Source organism: Mixophyes fleayi, chromosome 3 (genome assembly GCF_038048845.1).
Source record: "Mixophyes fleayi isolate aMixFle1 chromosome 3, aMixFle1.hap1, whole genome shotgun sequence".
In the NCBI taxonomy this organism is placed as follows: domain Eukaryota; kingdom Metazoa; phylum Chordata; class Amphibia; order Anura; family Limnodynastidae; genus Mixophyes; species Mixophyes fleayi.
In genome coordinates, this window is record NC_134404.1 from 31,592,368 (window position 1) to 31,617,672 (window position 25,305).

The 25,305-nt window shown below is 44.2% G+C and overlaps 1 protein-coding gene across 3 annotated transcripts in view; it reads right to left on the reverse strand.

Moving 5' to 3' along the window:
- RCAN2 (regulator of calcineurin 2) overlaps window positions 1-25,305 on the reverse strand; it is a 71,895-nt gene that overhangs the window by 21,417 nt on the left and 25,173 nt on the right. Inside the window, exon 1 of one of the 3 annotated variants that reach the window (XM_075201319.1) lies at window positions 7,115-7,424. The exons of the other annotated variants lie outside the window; for them this stretch is intronic. Within the exon in view, the coding sequence (XP_075057420.1) occupies window positions 7,115-7,201 (87 nt within the window). The 5' untranslated portion in view covers window positions 7,202-7,424. Of the gene's footprint in view, window positions 1-7,114; window positions 7,425-25,305 lie in introns of those variants that run through there. 3 annotated transcript variants of the gene reach the window in all.

Here is a 25,305-nt window from a genome sequence, read left to right on the forward strand (position 1 = left end):
AACGCGTCTCAACTCTGGGACACGATATACTGAAGCACAATACTGTCTCGTTAGACCTCAGAGCTGTACAGTCCCAATCAGGACAAATGTACTGAATCTGATTACATACACTTGTTTTTTCTTTTTGCAAACTCCCTCCCTAAAAAATTACATTTATAAAGTCCAAAGAATAAGAAAAGATTATCATTCGAGGTGCAGAAAACCAGACATTTTTTATTGTGCTCTTGGTCAAAATACATTTACAGGAACAAAAATTTCCAGGGACAAATCTTTAAAACCTAGGATAGTCCCCAGAAAGTAGTGACAGATGGCAGCTATGATATTTCAAAGATGTCTGAGGCATAGCTGCCCCAGAACGTCCGGGAGACTCCAGGAAGCCACCCTCTTGGATCCTGCATAACTTCCTTAGTGATTCTATGCATATCTCGTCACCATGGCCCCGCCACTCCGACTGCGCCATGATGCAAGTATTGTGTCATGTAGTATTGTTACCAGCAAGCAGAGTGCATTATGGGATATACCCAGACATCCTGTCGCCTGAAGGGGCAACTGATATGGAATAAGGCTCATCCCTTATACAAACTACCTTAATATTTGTATAAATATTTGTATACAGGGTGCGTGCATGTTAAAAGATGGGGAAGCATTCAAGTAAATGTCCTATCACATTTTGAAAGTTTAAGTGTAGCATGCCTAGTGCTTCTAAAGTGTAAAGACCCCTCTGGTGGGCAAATAAACAGCAGAGTGGACGCTAGTGCAAAGTCATAAAGAAATATCGTTTACCACCTCAGTTCAAACAAGACTAAATTAACATCTTTATTATACATAATCCTTCAGCACAAAAGCATAACGGATGCATTACACACAGTCTTCCTGATCACTCCAACAATGATCAAGGACTCTGTCTGGCAAATGAGTGCCTGCTCTCTGTCCTGCTCACCATGACTCTTTCCATCTTGTGTAGCCCCGCTGCCTAGACATAGCGCCCTCCCCTCCTCTCTTGGTATGGGGGGCTCTCATATAGTGGGACCTCCTTCACAAGCTTACAATCTATGGGACAATGGGAGTTCGATACATGAGGTTAAGTCTACATTTTGCATTTCGGCCCAGCCAGACTGCACAGGTAAAAGTGACTCATAAGCTAAATGATCCTGTCACACAACAATGTTGGTCAGGGGGTAGTTGTCTTGTGTGAAATTGTGTAACGGGTGGTAATAAGGTAATGCAGTGAGGTTAAGAGGGTGGCTGAGGAATATTATAAGCTTGTCTGAAGAGGTGGGTTTTCAGAGAACGCTTGAAAGTTTGTAGACCAGAGGAGAGTCTTATTGTGCAAGGGAGAGAATTTCATAGAGTGGGTGCAGCCCGAAAAAAGTCCTGTAACCGGGAATGGGAGGATGTAATGAGTGTGGATGAGAGACACAGATCTTGTGCAGAACGGAGTTGCCAAGTTGGGAGACATTTTGAGACAAGAGAGTAGATGTATGTTGGTGCAGCTTTGTTGATGTTCTTGTAGGTTAGTAAAAGTATTTTATATTGGATTCGGTAGAAAACAGACAACCAGTGTAGAGACTGACAGAGTGATTCAACAGAGGAATAACAATTTGCAAGGAAAATCAATCTTGCCGCTGCATGCAAAATAGATTGTAGGGGTTTGAGTCTGTTTTGGGGGAGACCAGTGAGGAGGGAATTGCAATAGTCAATGCGGGAGATGATAAGTGCATGAATTAAGGTATTTGTGGTGTCTTGTGTGAGATATTGTATGAATTCTGGAAATGTTTTTTAGATGTATGTAACATGATTTAGATATAGAGTCAATGTGGGGAACAAAGGATAGGTGTGAGTCGAGGATTACACCTAGGCAGCGAGCTTGTGGGGTGGGACACTTGCCCTCAGGATAGAGGTTTCTTACTGATATGCGTCAACTTGATTGTTGGGGGGCTCTTACTTATTGGGGTCTCTTTGTCCCCCTTCTTCATGCAATGTCTCTGGTGCCTCCAGGGTACTCCTGGTGGTGGGGATCTCGCTCTGCATATGCCCCTCTCTTATGGGGCTTTACTTATCATTATGCCTTGCAGCATCCAACGTACACCACCCTGTGCCGGAGACCCAGGACCTCCCTCCTCCTTCCCAGGTCTCAGCTTGCAGGATGGCTCCTCTCCACAGAGATGGGAGACCAGAGTTTCTGGTTCCCACTTGACCTCTCTATACCCAGTACTGACTTTCGCGATGCTCGGTTGGCCACACACCAACCAACTACGCGGCTGCCTATATCCTTGCAAAGGAACAGGTCTTTCCGGTGACATCACTGCACGCGCCTCCCTGCCTGTTGGTAAATGAGCCTAAAAGAGGTAGGGAGATTTTTGGAAGACCATTAAACCCTGAAATTGAAGTTTTCAGATATGAACTATGAAGGTAAAATATATTTTTCAGTTTTAACTTGATATTTCACTGCAGCTCTGCTAGTAGGTAATACAGTATTACATCTTTGAAGAGAGATCTCCCAGCTCAAAGGGAAAGGGGTAGAGAAGAAGGGGGGTATTAAGCACAATGGCTACATTAATCCATTTATTTTTATTTTTTGCTTTGGATTAATGTAGTCATTGTGCTTAATACCCCCTTTCTTTTATTTCATTTGGAGGATATCTCACACATCCATAATATCTCTGTTCGATTCATTTACTAATAAACCCGGAAAAAGACTGTGGGAGGGACAAGCTACCTGTCCATCAGAATAACCAACCAACTAGGAATGTCTGAATGTCAGAAGACCAGTACTTAAGGACTGACTCCATCCCCATAGATGCCTTGTTGTTTATTATCCCTGAGGAAGCCCCTATCGGGGTGAAACTCGTAGGACAACCTTTTTTACTTTTTACTAACTTTCACATACATCGAGGACTTTGATTTATTCATTCATTCATTTCCAACCGGAGCAGAGTATCTTGTCCTGCTACTCACGCATTTCAAGAAAGGAGTTTCGCCTACACCGGACACTTTTTTTTATAAACGTCGATGACCCAGTCTTCTTTTCCAGTTATATCCCTAGCCGGAGGACGTGTGGACTTATTGCTGTTGGCAGTGGTTCTCGAGGAAAGGAGATATACATAAGAAGAAAAGCCCTCCAGTAGAAAGGCCCATCCGGAACGGAGCGTTTGGAGAGAAACCCTGGGGAGGAAGGTAAGTGCACTACCCACCCTTCCCAGATTCTCTTCACTGACCTTTGTGTGACTGTTTGAACGGCAAAATCAATTCTTTCTAGGTACAAGACTAATGTGATTCACTACGGTTGTCTCACCTTCTGTCATATATTGTGTTCCACTTATTAGCCCATCACTACCTGGGACGGACTCTCCTGAGTTTGGGCTAATGGTAATTTTGAACTATATAGCGTTGATTGTACTTATTTTATTCAATAACCTTGTTGTACCACTTTAAATATGCCTAGCTAGGCTTAAGTGACTTTTTTGAGGTATTTATGTGTTTTTCTGGTACTATATATGCCAAGATCAACTATGGTTCACCTGTAACAGTATTTATACCTTTCACATCAATACATTGTAGCTAGTATCCCCTGTTTGGTGGAATTTTACATCTTCTCTACCCATTTCCCTTTGCGCTGGGAGATCTCTCTTCAAAGATTTTCTACCTAGGGGTGTGGGACCCTCCCCTCTTTTATCTCCCCTGCCACCTATTTTCTCTTCCCCCGGGAAGCGCAGACTCCCCACTATCTACAGTAATACAGTATTACACACCGTGAATTTTCGCAATGCAAGTTTGGCAAGCTGTCAGTCACTCTGTGTTAACTCTGTTATAGAAGCGACTCTGTCAAAAGTGGCAGCTTGCTGCTGATGTGTCCACTCCAGTTATTTCATATGTATCATTAAACTCTATAAAATACAGTCTTTAATATATAACAATGCCAAATAATGTCCTTTTCTGCACTTAAAACTAAACTCCATAGGGACAATGGGTGTGATACATATGTTCAACATTTATATGGTCGACACCATAATATAGACAGGGTTGTCAAGTCGATGAAAATATAGACAGTATAATTAGGTTGACAATTGAAATGCAGACAGTATTATTAGGTTTCCAATAATATCCATGACTCTAATCTTATAATACTGTCTACATCTGAGTTGTCGACCACTTCCTGGCAAGTCCCAGAAGTAAGCAGACAATACTATTAAGCTATTTTTCTCACAACGTGGCCATCACATCATTTCAGTCATGCTGCCTCACCCCCATTCTCATGTACACATCTAAATAAGACTGGCCTACTGTCCCGGAAAGTCTCCCGGAATGTCTGGGAGTCTCCCGAATGTAATGCAGTTCTCCTGGACCCTCGGAAGAGCAGGCCTTTCACTCAGATCCCGCCCACTTCTTAGTGAAACGGGCCCTGGAAAGGACAACGCTCTTTATATACAGAGAACAAGGGGACTATATCTACACCTTTGGCTGGATGAAGGTAGGGACGATGGTGCTGGGTTAGTTTAGTTACGTATATATATATATATATATATATATATATAAAATGTAATGTGAGTGACTGGAATGTGGTAATGTTACAATGAAGGCAGTAGCATTATGACATACCCCCGTATACCCCCCCCCACTTCCACCACTGTGTGTATATATTGTGAGAAAGTACACCATTCACAGGAATCGGACACAGGTGTGCTGAACCATTTAGCTGTTTATTAGCAGTTATCAGGATGGTAAAACAGCTCCAATGCTGGTACAGCAATAATATCCAGTAACAGTACACGGAAATCCCCACCACCTACATCTGGCTAGACATTACTTCCCTGTCTGCAAGCCGGCCACTTACTGGCATCGGTGGTCCCACCCACACATACAGTGTCTTTATCCTCAACCCCAAGCCCAACAAGTCACAGCAAACCAATCACACCCATGTGGAACACCTGTGTGTGTGTGTGCTCAAAGAGGAACCTAGGGAAAACTTAACCCTGTCTGCAGCCTGCTGCTGCAGACTAACTGTGTTCCTACCTGTTCCCTTACAGGGAACAGTGGCAAAGAGGGATATTTGCCACAATATATATATATATATATATATATATATATATAATGTGAGTGACTGGAATGTAATAATGTTAAAATGAATACAATGAAGGCAGTAGGAGTGGCGGTATGATATACAACCAAATACAACCCCCACTTCTTAGGGTGTATTATAGACTGGCAGAGATTGATTTGGTTGAGGAGGGTGTTATTGGGGGGGGGGGTGGTGGGTTAGGCCAGGGATCTAGTGTAGACCAGTGTCCTTAAGCTTTTAAGCCTTGTTTGGCTGATTTAAATGTAAAGTTATACAGAGTAAGATTTACCAGACATCAAAATGTGCAAAAATATCCAGACACACAGAAAATGGTAGAAATTGTTCTCTCTTATATACGTGGGATAAAGCTTTGACTCTACATTTAAATATGATTGAACAGGAACATTTCTGACCCTCTTAATTATGAATCAGTGTAAGAATTAAACAAAGACTATATAAAGTTGATGGGAAACAAACTGGACAAATACCCGTTTGCCTCTGCCCCCTCAGAGATGCCAAACACTCCTATTCACTTCATGCTTTGCCCACTAACCTATTCTTATAACAGAGACAGAAATCATGTCTCTCTCAAGTACAATTTCTCCCCTATCCTGACCGTGGCTTGCTGGGACTTGTGGTTCTACTGCAGCTGGAGAAACATGGGTTGCCTATTGCAGTGCCTTAAGTTAGCTTTTGCCCAGTGTCAGATGATATGCACAGATCACGTTAAATTGCAACTGTACAAATATCTTTACAGTGTAACTGGGAAATCAAATATTCAGAGATTGTATTTTTTCTGCTAAAGACAACTTCAAGTATTCCTCAACTATCCAAACACTGGTAAATGAACTGTGCATCGATAACCACATTTCAACCTCTTCACAAATGATCAAATGCTTTACACAAACATTGCTATTGGCAACATGACTTTTAGCCCATGCACCGTGATTAGGTGAAAGGTGACAGCAAAGAGCAAGCAGCGAGCTCGGGAATCCAGTTATTATAGGAGGCAAATGATGATTGCACTACAATAAGGAACTGCAGAGCCGTGAAGATTCCTTATCCGGAAACATTACAAAGGGACTGTGCGAAGGAATGGATTAATGTTAAATAAAACAGATTATTTTACTAGAAGAATAGTAAGTGTCTGCCACTAACTCATACCAAAGGAATGAACCAACAGCACTGGCATTTAAACCTGCCTGGGGGTAATCACAGGTCTAAACGGAGATTAAGCCAATGATAAGTGAAGTGGACAAGATGTTGGTTTTTATCTGGACAGGAATGCTAATCGTAATGTCCCTTTAGTTCCTATTGTGTGTATCAATACCCCTCCCTCTAGAATGTAAGCTCTTACGGGCAGCCCCATGTCTCACATGTCTCCATTCTGTCTTTCTTGTTTGTCCCTGTCATGTCTGATTCTGTATTGTTTCTGTATGCTATGCGATTTGTTCTGCTAATTGCATCCATGCATTTATTACTCTGCAATGAACCCATGTACTTATGTCTCCTGTTTTCATGTATGTCATATTTGTACTACTACAAATAAACCATAATAATAATAATAATAATAATAAAAAAATTTGCCAATAATATTCTGTTTCTACACCAAAAACATAGCTTACCTAAAGTGCAATAGGCATATTTAAGTAGTATTTTAGTATTGCCCCAGGTGTAGTCACCCAATTGCTCTGCAGCAGTTGAAGAACTACAAATCCCAGCATACCATGTCTGTTAGGTCATGCTGGGACTTATAGTTTCACTATCACTTGCGAGCCACGAATCCGGTAAAGCTCAAGCATGGGATCAAACCGTGTGAGATATTTGCCAGCGCATCAGTCACATACTATAACCAAAGTCAGGGGCTGGCACATTGTAGCCTGGGAAGGGGGTTGAGACTGGGCTCAGCAGCCTATTTGGAACATTTTAAAGGATTAAAAATGCAGGAAAACCAGTGACCCAGCCCCAGGTCTCCCACTAGGGGCTACCTTGCCCCTGGCCAAAGTTAACTCTTAAGGTGATATGAAAATGGCACGGCTATACTGTTTAGTTTACCTTTATGTCCTGGTTGGTGAAAACCTCTATGTCGACCAGACAAGCGACCAGCTTGGTGACATCGCAGTTGGCGCTACGGGCAGGCATGTCTTCTCTGTGTTCCAATGTCACCGAAGCGTTGGCAAGGAATGAAGATCTGAGCTGCGTTTTTTAGTTGTCACAAACTTTTCCTCCTCCTCCCCCCCCTCTCCCTACAGTTTGGTACTGCAGCTACCCCAGCGAAGGATCATTGAAGATGCCTTTCTGCTGCAGCTGTGCCACTCTCCTCCTTGAGTGTGATCACTCTGCTGGAGCCCAGCATAGTAACAACTCCCCCTCTCCCCAGCAATGACATCACCGCCAGCACTGACATAAGCCACAGCTATTTTCTGAAGCCTTTTATCTGCAGGCAGAGCAGCGGAGCAAACGCAACGTGATTATGGACTAAACGTGAACTCTGCCTCAATCCTACCAGGAGCCAGTCACTAACAATGCAGTCACAGCTCTTACCTAACGGGCACTGTACCCAAGGGCATACACACGGGGACGGTGGTCCTATCTAATGCACTGAGCCTTAGTGCAAACACAGTGACTCACATCCTCCAACTGGGATATATACTCTTTTCTATACTATGAAATAATAACATATATGGTACATAATACTTGTTTATTAAAAAAACACAAATAAAAAATTATTTAAGCAACCGTTTTGTAACGGTCTACCTTTAATCCCCAAAATTGTAGAAATTCTTTGCCATGATCGGTTTACTTAAGTGGTTAGCACTTCTGCCTCGCAGCACTGGGGTCATGAGTTCAATTCCCGACCATGGCCTTATCTGTGTGGAGTTTGTATGTTCTCCCCGTGTTTGCGTGGGTTTCCTCCGGGTGCTAGTAGGTTAATTGGCTGCTATTAAATTGACACTAGTCTCTGTGTGTGTGTGTGTGTGTGTGTGTGTTAGGGAATTTAGACTGTAAGCTCCAATGGGGCAGGGACTGATGTGAGTGAGTTCTCTGTACAGCGCTGCGGAATTAGTAGCACTATATAAATAGATAATGATGATAATAGGGTGATTAAGGGGGAAAATGTGGAGATAGAACATCTTCAAACTGCAGTCATGAAAAGGGGCTCAACATATTAATATTCTTGAGGCAGAAACAAATATATCTTCTACGTCATGTTATTACATTAAGCAAACACTTGTCAGATGATTATTTAAATAGTATTGATTGTTTTTAAGTCCATACAATATTTATAGAAATGTTGTATTACGGTGCTTCTGAAATAGTAATTATATCTGCAAACCCCAGATGACTAGTTTAGACTAAGCGGATTCCGGATGCACCAATATCATTAATTTCCATATTAATTAGAATTTCCAATCTCCATAGCCTAACAGGCATATAAAGAGATGTACAAATGTGTCTCCAGCACTTTTGGAACATCCGTCCAATCGGGTAATGCTATAGAAAGTGACACGGCGTGGTTTTAGTTTTGCCAACTTAGGGGCCAGGAGAGTAAGCTCATAATATAGTTACCGGTACTTTAGATGTCTCTTAATGAGACATTATACTGACAAAATCTTTATTTTAACATACTTTTGTTTACATGTAGGGGTACAGAACATATACAGTCATGGCTATAAGTTTTGAGCATGACACAAATATTATTTTTCACAAAATCTGCTATCTCAGTTTTTATGATGGCAATTTGTGATCAGATGAAAGGCAATTCATTTCAAAGTACCTCTTTGCCATGACAATAAACATCCCAAAAACATTTCCACTGCATTTCAGCCCTGCCACAAAAGGACCAGCTGACATCAGGTCAGTGATTCACTCGTTAACACAGGTGAGAGTGTTGACGAGGACAAGGCTGGAGATCACTCTGTCATGCTGATTGAATAACAGACTGGAAGGTTTAAAAAGGGGGTGGTGCTTGAAATCATTGCTCTTCCTCTGTTAACCATGGTTATCTGCAAGGAAGCATGTTCAGTCATCATTGCTTTGCACAAAAAGGGCTTCACCGGCAAGGATATTGCTGCTAGTAAGATTACACCTAAATCAACCATTTATCAGTTCATCAAGAACTTCAAGGAGAGAGGTTCACTAGTTGTGAAGAAGGCTTCAGGGCGCACAAGAAAGTCCAGCAAGCGCCAGGACTGTCGCCTAAAGTTGATTCAGCTGCGGGATCGGGGCACCACCAGTGCAGAGCTTGCTCAGGAGCGGCAGTAGGCAGGTGTGAGTGCATCTGCATGCACAGTGAGGTGAAGACTTTTGGAGGATGCCCTGGTGTCAAGAAGGCCAGCAAAGAAGCCACTTCTCTCCATGAAAAACATCAGGGACAGACTGATATTTTGCTAAAGGTACAGGGATTGGACTGCTGAAGACTGGGATAAAGTAATTTTCTCTGATGAATCTCCTTTCAGATTGTTTGGGGCATCTGGAAAAACTCTTGTCCGGAGAAGGAAAGGTGAGCGCTACCATCAGTCTTGTGTCATGCCAACAGTAAAGCATCCTGAGACCATTCATGTGTGGGGTTGCTTCTCAGCCAAGGGAGTGGGCTCACTCACAATTTTGCCTAAGAACACAGCCATGAATAAAGAAAGGTACCAAAACATCCTCCAAGAGAAACTTCTCCCAACTATCCAAGAACAGTTTGGTGATGAACAATGCCTTTTCCAGCATGATGGAGCACCTTGCCATAAGGCAAAAGTGATAACTAAGTGACTCGGGGATCAAAACATCAAAATTTTGGGTCCATGGCCAGGAAACTCCCCAGACCTTAATCCCATTGAGAACTTGTGGTCAATCCTCGAGAGGCGGGTGGGCAAACAAAAACTCTCAAATTCTGACAAACTCCAAGCACTGATTAGGCAAAAATGGGCGGCCATCAGTCAGTATGTGGCCCAGAAGTTGATTGACAGCTTGCCAGGGAGAATTGCAGAGGTCTTCAAAAAGAAGGGTCAACACTGCAAATATTGACTCTTTGCATAAACTTAATGTAATTGTCAATAAAAGTCTTTGACACTTATGAAATGCGTGTAATTTTACTTCAGTATACCATAGCAACATCTGACACAAAGATCTAAAAACACTGTAGCAGCAAACTTTGTGAAAACCAATACTTGTGTCATTCTCACAACTTTTGTCCATGACTATAGGATATTTTAAAACCATGAAGGAGAGAGTGAAATAAAAAAAAAATGAGAAAGGTCATCCTCTCTCCACTTTCCCTTCCTCTAATCATAAACCATGGATCATTCAGTGTGTCTGCTTCTGACTCTTTCTCTCCCCGCTCTTCCCCTTTCAATTGGAGTCCCACAAGGCTCTGTCCTTGGCCCTCTGTTCTTCTCTCTCTACACCACCTCTCTCGGTGAACTCATTCAGTCATTTGGCCTTCAATAACTCCTCTATGCTGATGACACGCAAATCTATCTTTCCTCCCCTGACCAGTCTGCCGCTGACCTAACCCAGGTATCTAGCGGTCTCTCTGCTGCAACTACCTGGATGTCACAGTGGTACCTGAAACTCAACATCTCCAAATCCGAGCTCATCATCTTTCCTCCTGCCATCGTTGCTGTCGCTCCCACTATCTCCCGCTTGGTTGACAACATCACTCTTTCTCCTGTCACCCAAGCCCGCTGACTTGGAGTCACCCCTGACTCAGCCCTCAGCATTACCCCTCATGTCCAGTCCCTCACCAAATCCTGCCACTTCTGCCTCCGTAACATTACGAAAATCCGTCCCTTCCTCTCTCAGGAAGCAACCAAAATCCTGGTCCATTCACTCATTTCTCGTCTTGACTATTTCAACCTCCTTCCTCACTCTCGCACATCTGACTTTCAATCCATACAGAATACTGCGGCCCAGCTCATCTTTCTCGCTGACCTCACCTCTTACGCTTCACCTCTGCGTAAATCCCTTCATTGGCTCCCTGTCCGTTTCAGAATTCAGTTCAAGCCCCTTACCCTCACCTACAATGCCCTTACCAACATTTCTCTCCCTTACATCTCTTACCTTGTCTCGAGGTACATACCCACCCGGCCACTCTGCTCTGCCTCTGACCTCCGCCTCAATTCACCTCTCATTACCTCCTCCTGTGCTCGCCTCCAAGACTTCTGCCGTGCTGCCCCCAATGTTTGGAACTCCCTACCCCGTCTCACTCAACTCTTCCACAACCTTCAGTCCTTAAAACGCTCACTCAAAACTCACCTTTTCATGCTCGCCGTTCCTACCGCCTCCTGACCAGCTTATCCATTACCTCCTCTTCCTTCGACTGCTATCTCCATTATCCCAGTTGGTCGTCCTGTCTCTCACCACCCCTCCCTCTAGAATGTAAGCTCTCACAGGCAGGATCCTCCTTATCTATTGTCCCATGTCTGTCTACTGTCTGTCTCCCTCATACATCCTGTCATGTCTTTTACTGCACTCTGTGTGAGTCCCCATAGCATTACTCACACTCATCTGTGCTACTAATGTGTATTACCGCATCTATTTGTGACTGTCTTCTGTATCCGGCGCTACATAATCAGTGGCCCCTTATAAATAAATAATAATAATAATAATGTCTACTGTCCAACTCAATTTACCTGCCCACTTCAGCTGATTGGGGAAGTAAGTGAGTCCACAAGTCCTCCCCACCAAAATAAGACAGGACCTTTGCTGCCCCTTCAACAGGGCTGCCCGATACACAAGGGTTGATTTTCAGAGAAGTCAAACAGGTTTGGTAACATGGTAAAAAAATGAATAAATAAAAAATTCTCTTTAACGAAAATCCTCTCAGGCCATGCTAGACCTGGTACCCACCAATGCCTTTATGGTCAATTGTTGGCATTGAGGCTCAATGTTGCATAAATGATCGGAATACATAAAGGAAAATCCAGAACTCAAGTAACAGACAGATGATGTTTCCAATGTTTATGTTTGTGACACGTGCCCACTGCGTGCCCGTCAGTCAGTATGTTGATCTGATTTGTAAAGCTCTCAAAAGGGCAATCTGCATTCTCAGCCAGCAGAAAGGTTAATTGCTTTTCAAACCTGCAGCAGTTTGAGCAGAAGGCAGCGCTGGGGGTTTGTGTGGAGCTGTAAACCTAAGACACATCCGTTATCAATCTGTATGTAATGGGGGATTCTGGGTAAGTGCTAACAAATAACAAGAGTTCTGTAGCAGATACAATCACTAGCACAAAAGAGACTTTCTGCCTCGCCGTTATAAGAGACACACAAATGAAAATTTTGCGTTACGGAGGAATCTATAGGTTTAATACAAATATTCTTTTCATCCATTTATTATATCCTGAGACGTTAGTTAGTTAGTTAGTAAGCCATTGGGCACATGTTCCTGTGTTCATAAACCATTCAAAAGTATCTGACACTTGTATTAGAAGTAGTCCTTAATGTCAAGAATTAGGCGAACTATAAATAAGGGTGAACCAAACAGTCGATCAGGAGACAAACGTAAGATCATTTAGGAGGGTCGGCCAAACGTGACCGTGTGTTGTGCCTGAAAGTGACGCCTTCAGCTGTGGAAATAAAGTAAACCTTTCAATGACCGGGCACCTCGAATGAGGAGATGGGCCGTGACCTCACTCAATGGATGTGCTGACCTGTTAAAGTAGACTTGTATAGATGCGCTGCACTGTGACGCTCTACGTAAATCACCGTACATTCTCTTATGGGCTCCGTACGTCAAGGCATTGCAGATGTAATGTAAATATAGCAATGGTAAAGCTATTTTAAACAAGATTTCTATTCTGCAAACGCTGAGTTATGGCGCCCTCTTGTGGTTGATAAAGACAGAAACGTTGCTGATTTCAAAACAATGAAAAAATAATGCAACATGAAAAGCTTAAAATACCACAAGAATGTATGATGAGAATGTAGGGGAACTGGACAGTTCTGGAAAGATAGTGAGAAAATTGTTGTCGGGCTCTGGGCCTCTCCGTGCAAGTGGAAATTTTATCTCGTAGATTGTAAGCTCCTATGGGCAGGGCCACATTTACCTTCTCTTTCATGTCTTTATATGTTATTTAGTTGCATCAATGTATTCATTGCTGCATAAAATTCTGGTGCTTCATAAATACAAGATTATAATAATAATAATTTCAAAGTAATTTATTCACCAAGCACTGTCTGCCACAAAATGTATGATAGCCTCTTACTGGTTAAAATGCCTCTTACATTTCATCCATTCATAGGACATGTCGATACATGAAAATATAATCCACGATCAATAACCTGAAAGACAACATACCCAAACTTACATTGTTTCGGGAACCATGATTACTCAATATTAAAATAGTTTTCTTCGTTTCTCCTGAATGATTTTCGAACCATTCTATAACGGTATAATCAGTCTAATGATGTGCAAATTAATTTTCTAGCGTGTTTTCATGGTGTAAACAGAGTTTTCTGTATTCACTAATTATTTTGTTTCTCCCAAGAACTTTTACAATAGATCTTCAATACTCATTAACACGCACAGGGGTATATTCAATTAGCTTGGCGGTCCGTAATGTGCCGGAACGTCCGGTGACAGTAATACGCTGTATCACAACGAGGCGGAATTTCCTTCTTACCGCCTAGGGTTGCAAAGGGAAATCCTCAGTTTTGCGGTACTGTATTACTTTGAGTGAATATGCCCCATTGGGTTGACAAATGGTTATTACCATAGAAAACATTGGAATGGGGCAGGTAAAAAGAAAAGGTCTAATATAAAGACATACTACTCTTCATCTGACATACATACAGTACACAATGCCGAAAAATGTGGTCTCTGCACTTATACCCCAAAAAATCAGGTAGCATAAATCACTGTGGCAGGCTATAAGCAGAAAGTTCATATTTACCATTTTCCCCTCTTTTTAATTCTCCAGGCTGCTATTAATGAATTATGATTCTGGGCTACCATGGCAACCACAGTCATCTGACACATGATGTAGTGAGTAGAGTCTTTGGAACGCCCCTCTGAGCTCTGTCTGCTCTGTGACATCCCCTTTTCCACCCTCTGCCATCACATGACATGCTGAGAGCTATGAGCCTGTGAAGCAAATTAATTATGTCTGGGTTGGACAGCCAATTCTGTTTACAAATCAGAGAGCTTTTGAAAAGGAGATAATGATTTGTAGGAGGATAGCTAAGAAAGATGCATGATTAAAACATACTTAACTTGCTATCTAAAGAAAATAAAAAAAGTAATCTACTATGTGGAATTGCTGCTTTAAACTTGACACTGAGGTAAATCCCCATGTTGCTTCAGTACCGGAAGCATCTACACTGCGTCTGGCAGTCAGCCGCGTTCATGTTTCAGCAATCACTGCTCTTTGTGGAATTATTTGGGGTGTGGATCTCAATAACTTTGCGCCATTTGCTGGGACTGGAGGGAGAGCCAAGACTGCGCGCTATAGTTGCTTCTGTAATACCTGGAAGTGTGCACAGCCGCGTATCACATGAGGCTCCTACAAGACCTCACATGGAATTTAATTCAATTCCCCCCAAAGCTGATGTGGGGAGGGGTACTTTGAGTGGGGGCTATGTCCCTCTGCAGCCCTCCATCGCTTGTGGTTACAGTTGTTTTAAAACAGGGTTAGTCTAATGGTATTTGGGCAAGGCTTATGGTTAAGAGGCCCTTTCATATTACTAAAGTATAAGTGAATTCTATTGTTGACAGGAATAAAAGTAAATATACTTTACTGTCTGATTGTCTTTTGGATCTTATCTAATGCATACTTACCAACTTCTGCTGCCAGCTGTCTGGGAGGGTGCTCCATTTTGAGGGCGTTGCCATGTGGATTGTGTCGTTAGGCCACGCCCCTGCCAACCTTTGCCCGTTTCAGCATATTGGTGGGTGGGCCAGGATGACGCATTTAGCCCCGCCCCCACCCGCTTCACAAACAAGGTGAGCTGGACCTGGGATGTTGTCCTGCGGGAGAACTCCCACAAATTCGGGAGTCTCCCGGACATTCCGGGAGAGTAGGCAAATATGATCTAATGACGTATTAAAACGTTGTTAGTGGAAGTAACCACACTGACATTAGGGGCAGTGGCAGAACTGCCATTGGTGCAGCAGGTGCACCAGGACGAATGGAGGCCCGCTGCATGGGGAACTAGTGATCCGTGCCCCCCCCCCCTTTCCCCCCCGAGGCTAAAATCTGCCAGCCAGGCCCTGATCACAGGAGATACTGCCACACCCAGCAGCTAATTGTGACACAAGGCAAAGTGATCTCTGCAAGATCACAGTCCAGAAGGAGATCTGACCACTTTCTGAATATGAGCCAGGTGCCTGGAAGGATACCTGCCGCCATAGGATTTAAACGGATCATCAGGGGTAGATTTATCAAAACTTCTAAAAAAGCAAAAGTGAAGGTGTTGCCCATAGCAACCAATCACATTCTAGCTATCATGTTCTAGAATGTACAGGATACATGACAACTAGAATCTGATTGGTTGCTATGGGCAACACCTCCAATATTTTTATTTTTAGAAGGTTTGATAAATCTACCCTTAGGTGTGGGACAACTATCGCCATTAATAATATGGCTGTGGCATAGGAAGTGTTAAGACCAGTCTATTACTAGAGGCGCGGAAATGTGATATAAGTTTACCAGTCGTGTAATCACTCCTACGGGAAAAAAGACGTTGTGGATTTTTTATATCTCGTGTTCATGTATTTTGGACACGTAAACAATTTACAACAATTTTATAAAAAAATTTTCAACAATATGAATAAAACAAAACAAAAAAAAATAGTTTTTGTCTTTAAATTTATATTACACATTTTAAACAGTAGATGGCAGCATTGTTAAATGCTACCGTTTTCCACAACTAGTAATGCACCTATCGCAGAAGTGCTGATAAGATAAAACATGAGATACTTTGGTTGGCATGCTGGGGCGTGTAGTTCCACAATGCACCAGACTCAATAATCCTACAATTGTCAGAGAGGTTTTTTTGTGTCATGAAAATTTCCTAATCAGCCTATTCTGAGCGAGGCCTAAGGAAGGCACCGTGTAGGTGTGTTAAAAGTGCTGTCGTTGGAGCCAACAAAACATTTCTATTAATTCTAGTACATTGTAATTGAAAATATATATATTGTGTGTTATAGGAGTGTGTGAGGTAAAAATGTTTACTATTAGGCCCTTCTTTGGGCAGCTATCTCTGGAGCCCGTCCTTTGTGCCGTTGGGGTCTCTGTAGAAATATGTAGGCCCCCTTCCTGACATATCATCATGCCATTTTGGGACACAAATATTTAAGGGACCATTATCACTCATGTCGAAGTCAGCAAATTGGATAAAGTCATTTCAATTAAAATCGAGCAAACTTGGTTGTCTTTGTCTGAAAAGATGCGTACGGTACGCTACGGCGTAAAAGGGCACGTTAGAACGTAAAAGGGGCGTACGCAGCCACAACACGTGGCACCCACAGAATTTAGTCTTTTTACATACATTCGCACAAACACGCTCACTTGTAAAATAGTACACATTAATGGTAGTTGCAACACATAGTCATTTATGTAGAAATATTGTAGTATTTATGTTTTATATTAAAGTTATATGCATATTAGTGAAATATATGGAACAGGTTGAAGGAATCATATCATGTGTGGTATCATAATAAACCTCTAAACATTTGCTACTGTTCGGTTCCCTCTGCGAAGGAATCGCAGAGTGCATACACAAGTTATGAATGATAGGGAATTATGGACTACTTAAGACTAAGGAATCTTGGCGGGAAGAGCAGAGCATACCCCCTGGAGAGATGACCCCCTCCTTTGGATTCCTTAGGATGAACTAGCCAATGATTGACAACCCCTTGGACCTTCCTGAAACCTGGACCAATAGAAACAAGCTATACCATCTTCATTGTATTACTGTATTTCTGTGCATATAAGCAGCAGCTTCGCCTCTAGTGTTCAGACATCTTGTCCCCAGACTTCAGGATTGAATGACTGCACACTGGATCCAGAGCGCCTGCGATAAGTAACGGCTGTACTTATTATCACTTTGCTTGAATATATTATACTACTTTTTGCAAATAAATCTTTGTGCGTTGGAAACACAAATCGAGGTTCGACAATCGTTATTGGTTAGCGACAATACGCATCTAACACTCCTTAAAGCACTGGTTCAAATTCACACGTGTCTGAAAAGTGGGGCCGACAAACATATCTTGTGCAACATACACCAAATCAGGTCCTGCTGTTTGCAATCCCAATTTCTTCAGGGACCTCAACAGCGCATACTTGTCAACTTCTTTTTACTCCCCTCCGAGAGATCCTGGAGCATAGGCAAACCAAGGAGGGGGGATTCCTAGTGCCTGGAAACCCCCCTCCATGCCTGGGGCACTGGGGCACTGTATAATTGAGGTGGCTGGACCCTGCCCCCTCTTCACACGGCTCTGCTTGAAAAGGGCCCATGTATATTATGGGAATAGGAAGAGTTGGAGAGCAGCCAAGCGCTGTCTTAAATTATAGCCACACCCCCATGCATGCTGGTCACGCCCACTGGCGGCATAGTGCAGAAACCCCGTTCTACAAATCCTGCGTTGGCCCCTGTGGAGGGATGGCAAAATGTAAGTACTGAGGGGGCGGGCCATCGCGTATTGCCCCAGGGATGCAATGCCACGGCCACAACATTTTTCCGCAAGGGGTGGGACCAAAATGACATGACTCTTAACAAATCGCGTTATGGAGGCCTCCATTACAAATACAACACTAGGAAGTGGGCAGGATGCGGGAGAATGGCTTCCTCTCCTGGGAGTCCGGGAGACCTACCCGAAATTCTGGAGTATCCCAGAAATTCTAGGAGAGTGGGCAAGTATGACACAGTGCGAGGAGAAGGGTCAGTCCCACACAGTTCACATTGTTTTTTACATGTTTCATCCATGGTTGAAGGTTATTTAACCCCTTTACTGCTGAGGCTTTTCTCACCCCTGTGCTGAGCACTTTTGGGCTCATCATATATATTTTTAATGCTTTCTGATCAAATATTAGTTTAAGTCCTGAGTATTAGTGATAACAGTCTCCTAAATATGCTATAACATGTGTTTGCAAACAGGAGCAACTCTAAAAATGTCCGTTTTGTACAACAGACAATAAGGACAGCCTAATAAACGTTTCTACAAGGGGAAAAGAAAAAAACAAAACCTTTTTTTAAAAAAAAATCCCATGTATAAATTATTATATTATTGACATTTATTATTTAATGGGTTTTTTCTGCGGGTTCTTTCGAGATGTTATATCCCACGTAGGTATTGTACGTGTCCGGCAGTGTGTGGTCTAGTACAGCAGAGTAATCCTACCCCCGTAGTCATCACCACACGTATCTTTAGATTCGTTCCTTGTTGACTTCAGGACTGCGCAGAGCAAGTTTATATGCGGCTTAAAACAAACGCACGATGCGCTCAGCATGCGTGTCTCACTGACTCCGGCCCTGAGGCTCTATAAGAGCCTTCCCCTATCCCTGGCACCTCCCATAGATTCAATGGTCTGTGCGCGTGAATGCTGTGAAGCCATCTCATGTTTCTAATGGCAGAAAGATTCCGTTCCTCCTGCAACATAAAAAACCCCACAGATCACATCGGTGGATTTTATTAACCCCTTAAATGCAGATGGCGAGTGGGACTTTTCCTCAGTATTTTAGGTAGTCATGTTAGATTTATTTTTAACTAAAATATTATTGATCCAAAGTCCAGGCCCGGTGCTCCCATTAGGCAAGGTTAGGCAGTTGCCAAGGGCGCCGGGGCTCTGGAGGGCGGCACTGAAGCGGGGGACCCAGTAAAAATTTAGAAATAAATGCTGGCGGTGCAGATCGGCCACCCGCCCTCAATTATGCGGTGCTGCTACAGCGCAGCACCGCATTTTAAAATACACCCGGCGCAGGGTGAGGAAGTTAAGGTGAGTACAGAAAAGAGGAGTCTGCAGACAGAGGGGAGAGAGCGGAGGCTACAGACAGACAGACGGGAGAAAGCGGAGGCTACAGACAGAGGGGAGAGAACGGAGGCTACAGACAGACAGAGGGGAGAGAGTGGAGGCTACAGACAGACAGAGGGGAGAGAGTGGAGACTACAGACAGACAGAGGGGAGAGAGTGGAGGCTACAAACAGATAGAGGGGAGAGAACGGAGGCTACAGACAGACAGAGGGGAGAGAACGGAATCTACAGACAGACAGAGGGGAGAGAACGGAGGCTACAGACAGACAGAGGGGAGAGAGCGGAGGCTACAGACAGGCAGAGGGGAGAGAATGGAGGCTGCAGACAGAGGGGAGAGAACGGAGGCTACAGACAGACAGAGGGGAGAGAACGGAGGCTACAGACAGGGGAGAGAATGGAGGCTACAGACAGACAGAGGGGAGAGAATGGAGGCTGCAGACAGAGGGGAGAGAACGGAGGCTACAAACAGATAGAGGGGAGAGAACGGAGGCTACAGACAGACAGAGGGGAGAGAACGGAATCTACAGACAGACAGAGGGGAGAGAACGGAGGCTACAGACAGGCAGAGGGGAGAGAATGGAGGCTGCAGACAGAGGGGAGAGAACGGAGGCTACAGACAGACAGAGGGGAGAGAACGGAGGCTGCAGACAGACAGAGGGGAGAGAACGGAGGCTGCAGACAGAGGGGAGAGAACGGAGGCTACAGACAGAGGGGAGAGAACGGAGGCTACAGACAGACAGAGGGGAGAGAACGGAGGCTACAGACAGACAGAGGGGAGAGAATGGAGGCTACAGACAGACAGAGGGGAGAGAACGGAGGCTACAGACAGACAGAGGGGAGAGAACGGAGGCTACAGACAGACAGAGGGGAGAGAGCGGAGGCTACAGACAGACAGAGGGGAGAGAACGGAGGCTACAGACAGACAGAGGGGAGAGAACGGAAGCTGCAGACAGACAGAGGGGAGAGAACGGAGGCTGCAGACAGAGGGGAGAGAACGGAGGCTACAAACAGATAGAGGGGAGAGAACGGAGGCTACAGACAGGCAGAGGGGAGAGAATGGAGGCTGCAGACAGAGGGGAGAGAACGGAGGCTACAGACAGACAGAGGGGAGAGAACGGAGGCTACAGACAGGGGAGAGAACGGAGGCTACAGACAGACAGAGGGGAGAGAACGGAGGCTGCAGACAGAGGGGAGAGAACGGAGGCTACAGACAGAGGGGAGAGAACGGAGGCTACAGACAGACAGAGGGGAGAGAACGGAGGCTACAGACAGACAGAGGGGAGAGAGTGGAGGCTACAGACAGACAGAGGGGAGAGAGTGGAGGCTACAGACAGACAGAGGGGAGAGAGTGGAGGCTACAGACAGACAGAGGGGAGAGAGCGGAGGCTACAGACTGACAGAGGGGAGAGAACGGAGGCTGCAGACAGACAGAGGGGAGAGAACGGAGGCTACAGACAGACAGAGGGGAGAGAACGGAGGAGGTGAGAGTTATTATTTTTATTTTAGAAATGTCAAGTGTGTTAGGGGCTGGGAAATAAAAAATAATTTTTCTTGGGAGGCGACGGGGAGGGGGGGGGGGTTGGGTTGTCGGGCGGCAAGCTTAAGCTTTGCCTAGGGTGCCGAGCAACCTTGCACCGGCCCTGCCAAAGTCGCTGAGCAGTAGCTCACTAGTGTGGTCAGGGAGGCACGTTTCCCATCCACTTCCATACACACTACACCAGAGAGTTATGAAAGCTGTAATTTCCATAGCTGGAAAGCGCAGTGATCAGTCGCTATCTTTAGGTGCACCGCGCTCCCAGGCGTTGTTGCAATATGAATGTTATATTATACTACACACAGAGCAGACATTGCAAACTCCTGACACACAAACACCAATAAGCTGCCTCAGGCCATTGTGTGAGAGGAACTCGGAAATTATATTGTCAGTGTGCTGGAAAATATTACACGTCGGCCCTGATATCTTAAGGATAAACAGCGTGGACGCAGGAATAGGCCACTAGACCTGGGGCCTGATTCATTAAGGATCTTAACTTGAGAAACTTCTTATTTAACACAAATATCAACTTTCAAATTTCAGTGTACAAATAAGCTATCAAGTATTTGTGTGCTACATGAAAAAACATTCAGTATTTAACTTATGTGCAAAACAGAATACTAATTTGCACCCCTTGCATTGTAACATGGTTTTGTCCAGGAGACTTAAATAAGAAGTTTCTCAAATTAAGATCCTTAATGAATCAGGCCCCTGGTTACCAGGCGATTGCTCTCTTGTACGGCACTTACATGTAATGATAACTAGAGAGAGACGTCCTTATAAGGAAGGAGGAGGCTGATAAGATGAGAGATCTGACATGCAGACAGATCAGGCAGCGCCAGGCACACATACCAGACTGGGCCTGGGAGCGGTGACATCACTTACCTGCACCGAGGTCACTTTCCACCAGGCTCAGGCCAAGAGCTATTAATAAAACAAAGGAAAGCGTTCATCGTCCTAAAAATAGTGACAGGCTCATATTGCTGCAGCAGAGGGACCATGCTCTGTGATCCTGTGTGCACAGGAAGCCTCCGCTGTACTAATGTGATCTGTGTGTGTTTATATAGAGTGTAGGGAGCTCTAGGACACAACACAGGAGAGTGTTACCCCGCTAGTGAGGGTGTAATATGGGATCAGCCTTTTCTTATTTCTAATGCTGGGTACACTCTAATGAAAATTACTGCACATGAGATTTTTGTAACAATTTTACCAAGAACTGAAAGCCCTGTTGACCATGTAGATTCATGTGTACACACTATACAGGATTTATCTTCAGATCTGTGATCTTCATCTGTCATAACCATCTGCTGAAAAGATGACGACTCTGTACACTCTACAGACATCTGCCTGAGCTGCTGGTCGTTAGTGCGGACACACTGCCACATTTTTAGAAAGTTTATAAAACCAAATCAAACGATACGATGTTTGGTACAATAAACCATGATGGTGGGAGCGTACAGACTAATGAGATATCTTACCAAACGGTCATTTATTGTGTGATCTGCACGATACCTGCATCAGTGTGTACCCAGCTTTACTGTGATAATCCAGGGAGAGGGAGGACGATACATTGGAGCTAATAAGATATCTAATAAATAATATTAGTAAAGAGTAACGATACTATGCTAAAGAGCTTACAATCTATACCGTAGAGGGAAGGGTATAGAGCTTTGATGAAAACTGCTACAAATGTCCTTAAAGTTTGAAGGAGGTTGATATAAAAATAAACCTAATAATTAAATACTGGCCAGGGTGACCACCTCACGTTCCACGTTACAGACGTCTGCAGAAATAGGTAAAAATTATTTATTTGTGTGTATTTATAAGCACCAATCAGCTTCAGAGAAGATTCCGCAATCTCTGTGATGATGGTGGGCAGCCACCTTCATCAGTCTGTATTTCCACCCGCCCCCAGGCACCCACAAGTGACGCGACTACAGAGAGGCGTATCTAACACTCTGTGCGTCAGCCTCAATTCACATTACAGAAACACGCCATTACTGTACTCCGCCTGCACGTCCGTTCCGCGCAACGTTCCGCCTCTCTGAGCGGTGCCTATCTATATCATTACAGGCTACCAAATACAAAAATCCACATGAGGTGAACTTTCCCTTTTAATGATAAAATAACAGCGGTAGAGTCTTATTGGAATATTAGATAACATGTACATTAAAGAAGTAAATAACATTGTACACATTACATGTTGGCCAGACCTCCCATTTTCCTCATTACTGTAACTTAAAAGGGGCTGAGCTTACACCGGAGTGGGTGAAGTAGGTGGAGCTTTGTAAGAAAAAAAATGTTAGCGCAATTTGGTGGAAAGTGGGCGTGTTTGGACAGATGGCGGAGGTGGCGGAGTTTGGTCTGATCGATGACCAGACTTGTTCTGTTTAGAAATGGGCAGTGAGTAACCATGATAGGTGAATTACATTCACTGATTGTGGAAGGGGTGATATGCAGTGTGTGAGCCAGCGCAAATATAAATACAAATATAAATACGATATGCAGATTTGTGCATTAAAAACAAGGTATGGGCCTACGGCCAGTAGGTCTGTCAGGCTACAGGATGGTAACGTGTGGGAGCTTATGGCTGGCATATTATGTAGCTTGTAGATCTTCATGGAGTCTGCAAAATGATCAATGTAGAGAGCTGGAGACATATGTGCTGTTGCCCCCATGCCCTCATCCCTTTACCAGCCGCTAATCGCACGGATGCCATCGCCAGCCAAACAAGAAAGTGGGTTAGAGCTGAACCCACCAGGGGCGGGGCTCGTGAGAGGGCGGGGCTTGCTAAAGCGCCCATTAGGGGCTGGGCACAGTGGGGGGTTTGTTGCGTTGAGCAGGACACGGATTGGTGGATAGGCATAGGGCAGCGGGTTTTATTTGTTAGAACACATCATACAAATGACTAGAAGAATAAATGTATTATGCACATATGGTGGTATGGCGGACACTGAGGCCATAACGCTCTGCTATGATGGAGGCGGTCACAGGACAGCACGTGCGGCCTAGGAGTGGCCATAATACCGCACCGGGCTGTGACTACTGGAGGGGAGACAGAAGCAGCAGATGTGCAATGAGGAGAGTGTAATACCCCAATCACACTTCCTAAAAATAGGGGTTTTTGCCAGGGCGAGCTCCGACGACCCGGGTCGAGGCTCAGTGTGAAAGGGGGTCAGTGCAAAATCGGAATTAGACCCAGGACTTTTGCAGGGTTATTCACGTGTCATTCCCGGGTCCCCTGCCGTGTGAATGGTGCGATCCGGGTTTTTCAACCCAGGTCTCATCGAACACCATTGAAAAGTTTTAAAAAAAATATGTATGACAGGGAGGGAACGGTTGTTCTGCAGATTTAGTGCAGATGGGCTGGATACACTGTGAGACAATCCATACAGTGGTATCATTCCCTGTATAGGTCGAGCCTCCTGATTGGTTCCAGCTCCTTCCGCTAAGTCTCACCTGTTCAGGTATAGAAATAGAGTCAACCAACTTGACTTTACATTATTCTGGCCTCCGGGAAATCATGGAGGTGAAGGGGTCAAGTGGGGGACTTGACAACGCGTTTCGCAGTGAATCGAGTCATCGCGGCCCCAGCCGTCCACTTGGAAAGAGGAAAGGGCAGGATGCAGGAGGGTGACCTACTCTTCCGGGCTTACGGGATAACTCTGCGAAATTCCGGAGTCTCCGGACATTCTGGGACAGTATACTTTACATGACACCCGTGTGGATGCCCAAATTGTCCTTCATTGTCATAAAGCGGGAGGAATTCGGTATAATGACTGGAGCCGCAGCTGCCCAATGAAACGCGGTATATTATTTTCTCGTTAAACAATACAAAACACCCAATACATTTTTAACATTATTTTATTATAAGATTTAGATAGAGCATCTAAAAGAAATGTAGTGAAGAAAAAATGTTCAAAACCTTGTTTCTGTATCTTATGCAGTTTAGTGATCAAAAGGTGACACGTGCGTTTCCTAGAATAAACCTAAAAAAAACAAACACATTTCCACTTCTGATTTTGTCACAATATGGTCATTTGCATAACCCTACCCACAATCCCTTGAGGCAGAGAGATCTTCTATCTTGCTGTGAAATACAGCCCTCTCTAATGAAGTTTTTATTTTCACTGTTATTCGCCTTTAAGAGTAGAAAACTCATAGTAAGTATATAAGTCAGCCTAGTTTTATTCCCCCAGACCTCCCTCCCTCACCCTGTACTCACTAATACAATGTGGCACTTACTAGAATTTGTTTACATTGAGATTCCTGCAAAGAACCGAAGGCAAATCTAATATGTCAAGAAAAATGTAGAAGAGAAGCAACGAAATATCCCGGAGTGCTGGAGAACCGCAGCCGGCGTTACGCTGCAGAAGTCATCCTGTCGCACATTAATCAATTGTGGACGTCAGAGGATGACCCACTTGTACGTGATCTAAACAGCATATGGCTGAGGGTTGTTTCTTCTCGTTTGAAAATATCCAGTAACGACTGAAATACATGACAGAGGTTTGGAAATAAGAGGAGATAAGGTTATTCCTGGGATGTGGAAAGGTGATAGCCTCATCTGAGGAGACACAATCCTAGGGGTGGCAGATAAGAGGCTCCTATCTCTCCTCCTGGTCTCTAACCCCAGTAACTGCAGCCACCTACCTCTACAGTAATTGATCGTAGGAAGAAGCACAGGTGACGCATCGATCACCTACTGTCAAAAGGGGACGGAAGTACAGACGAGAAGCCACTGAGTA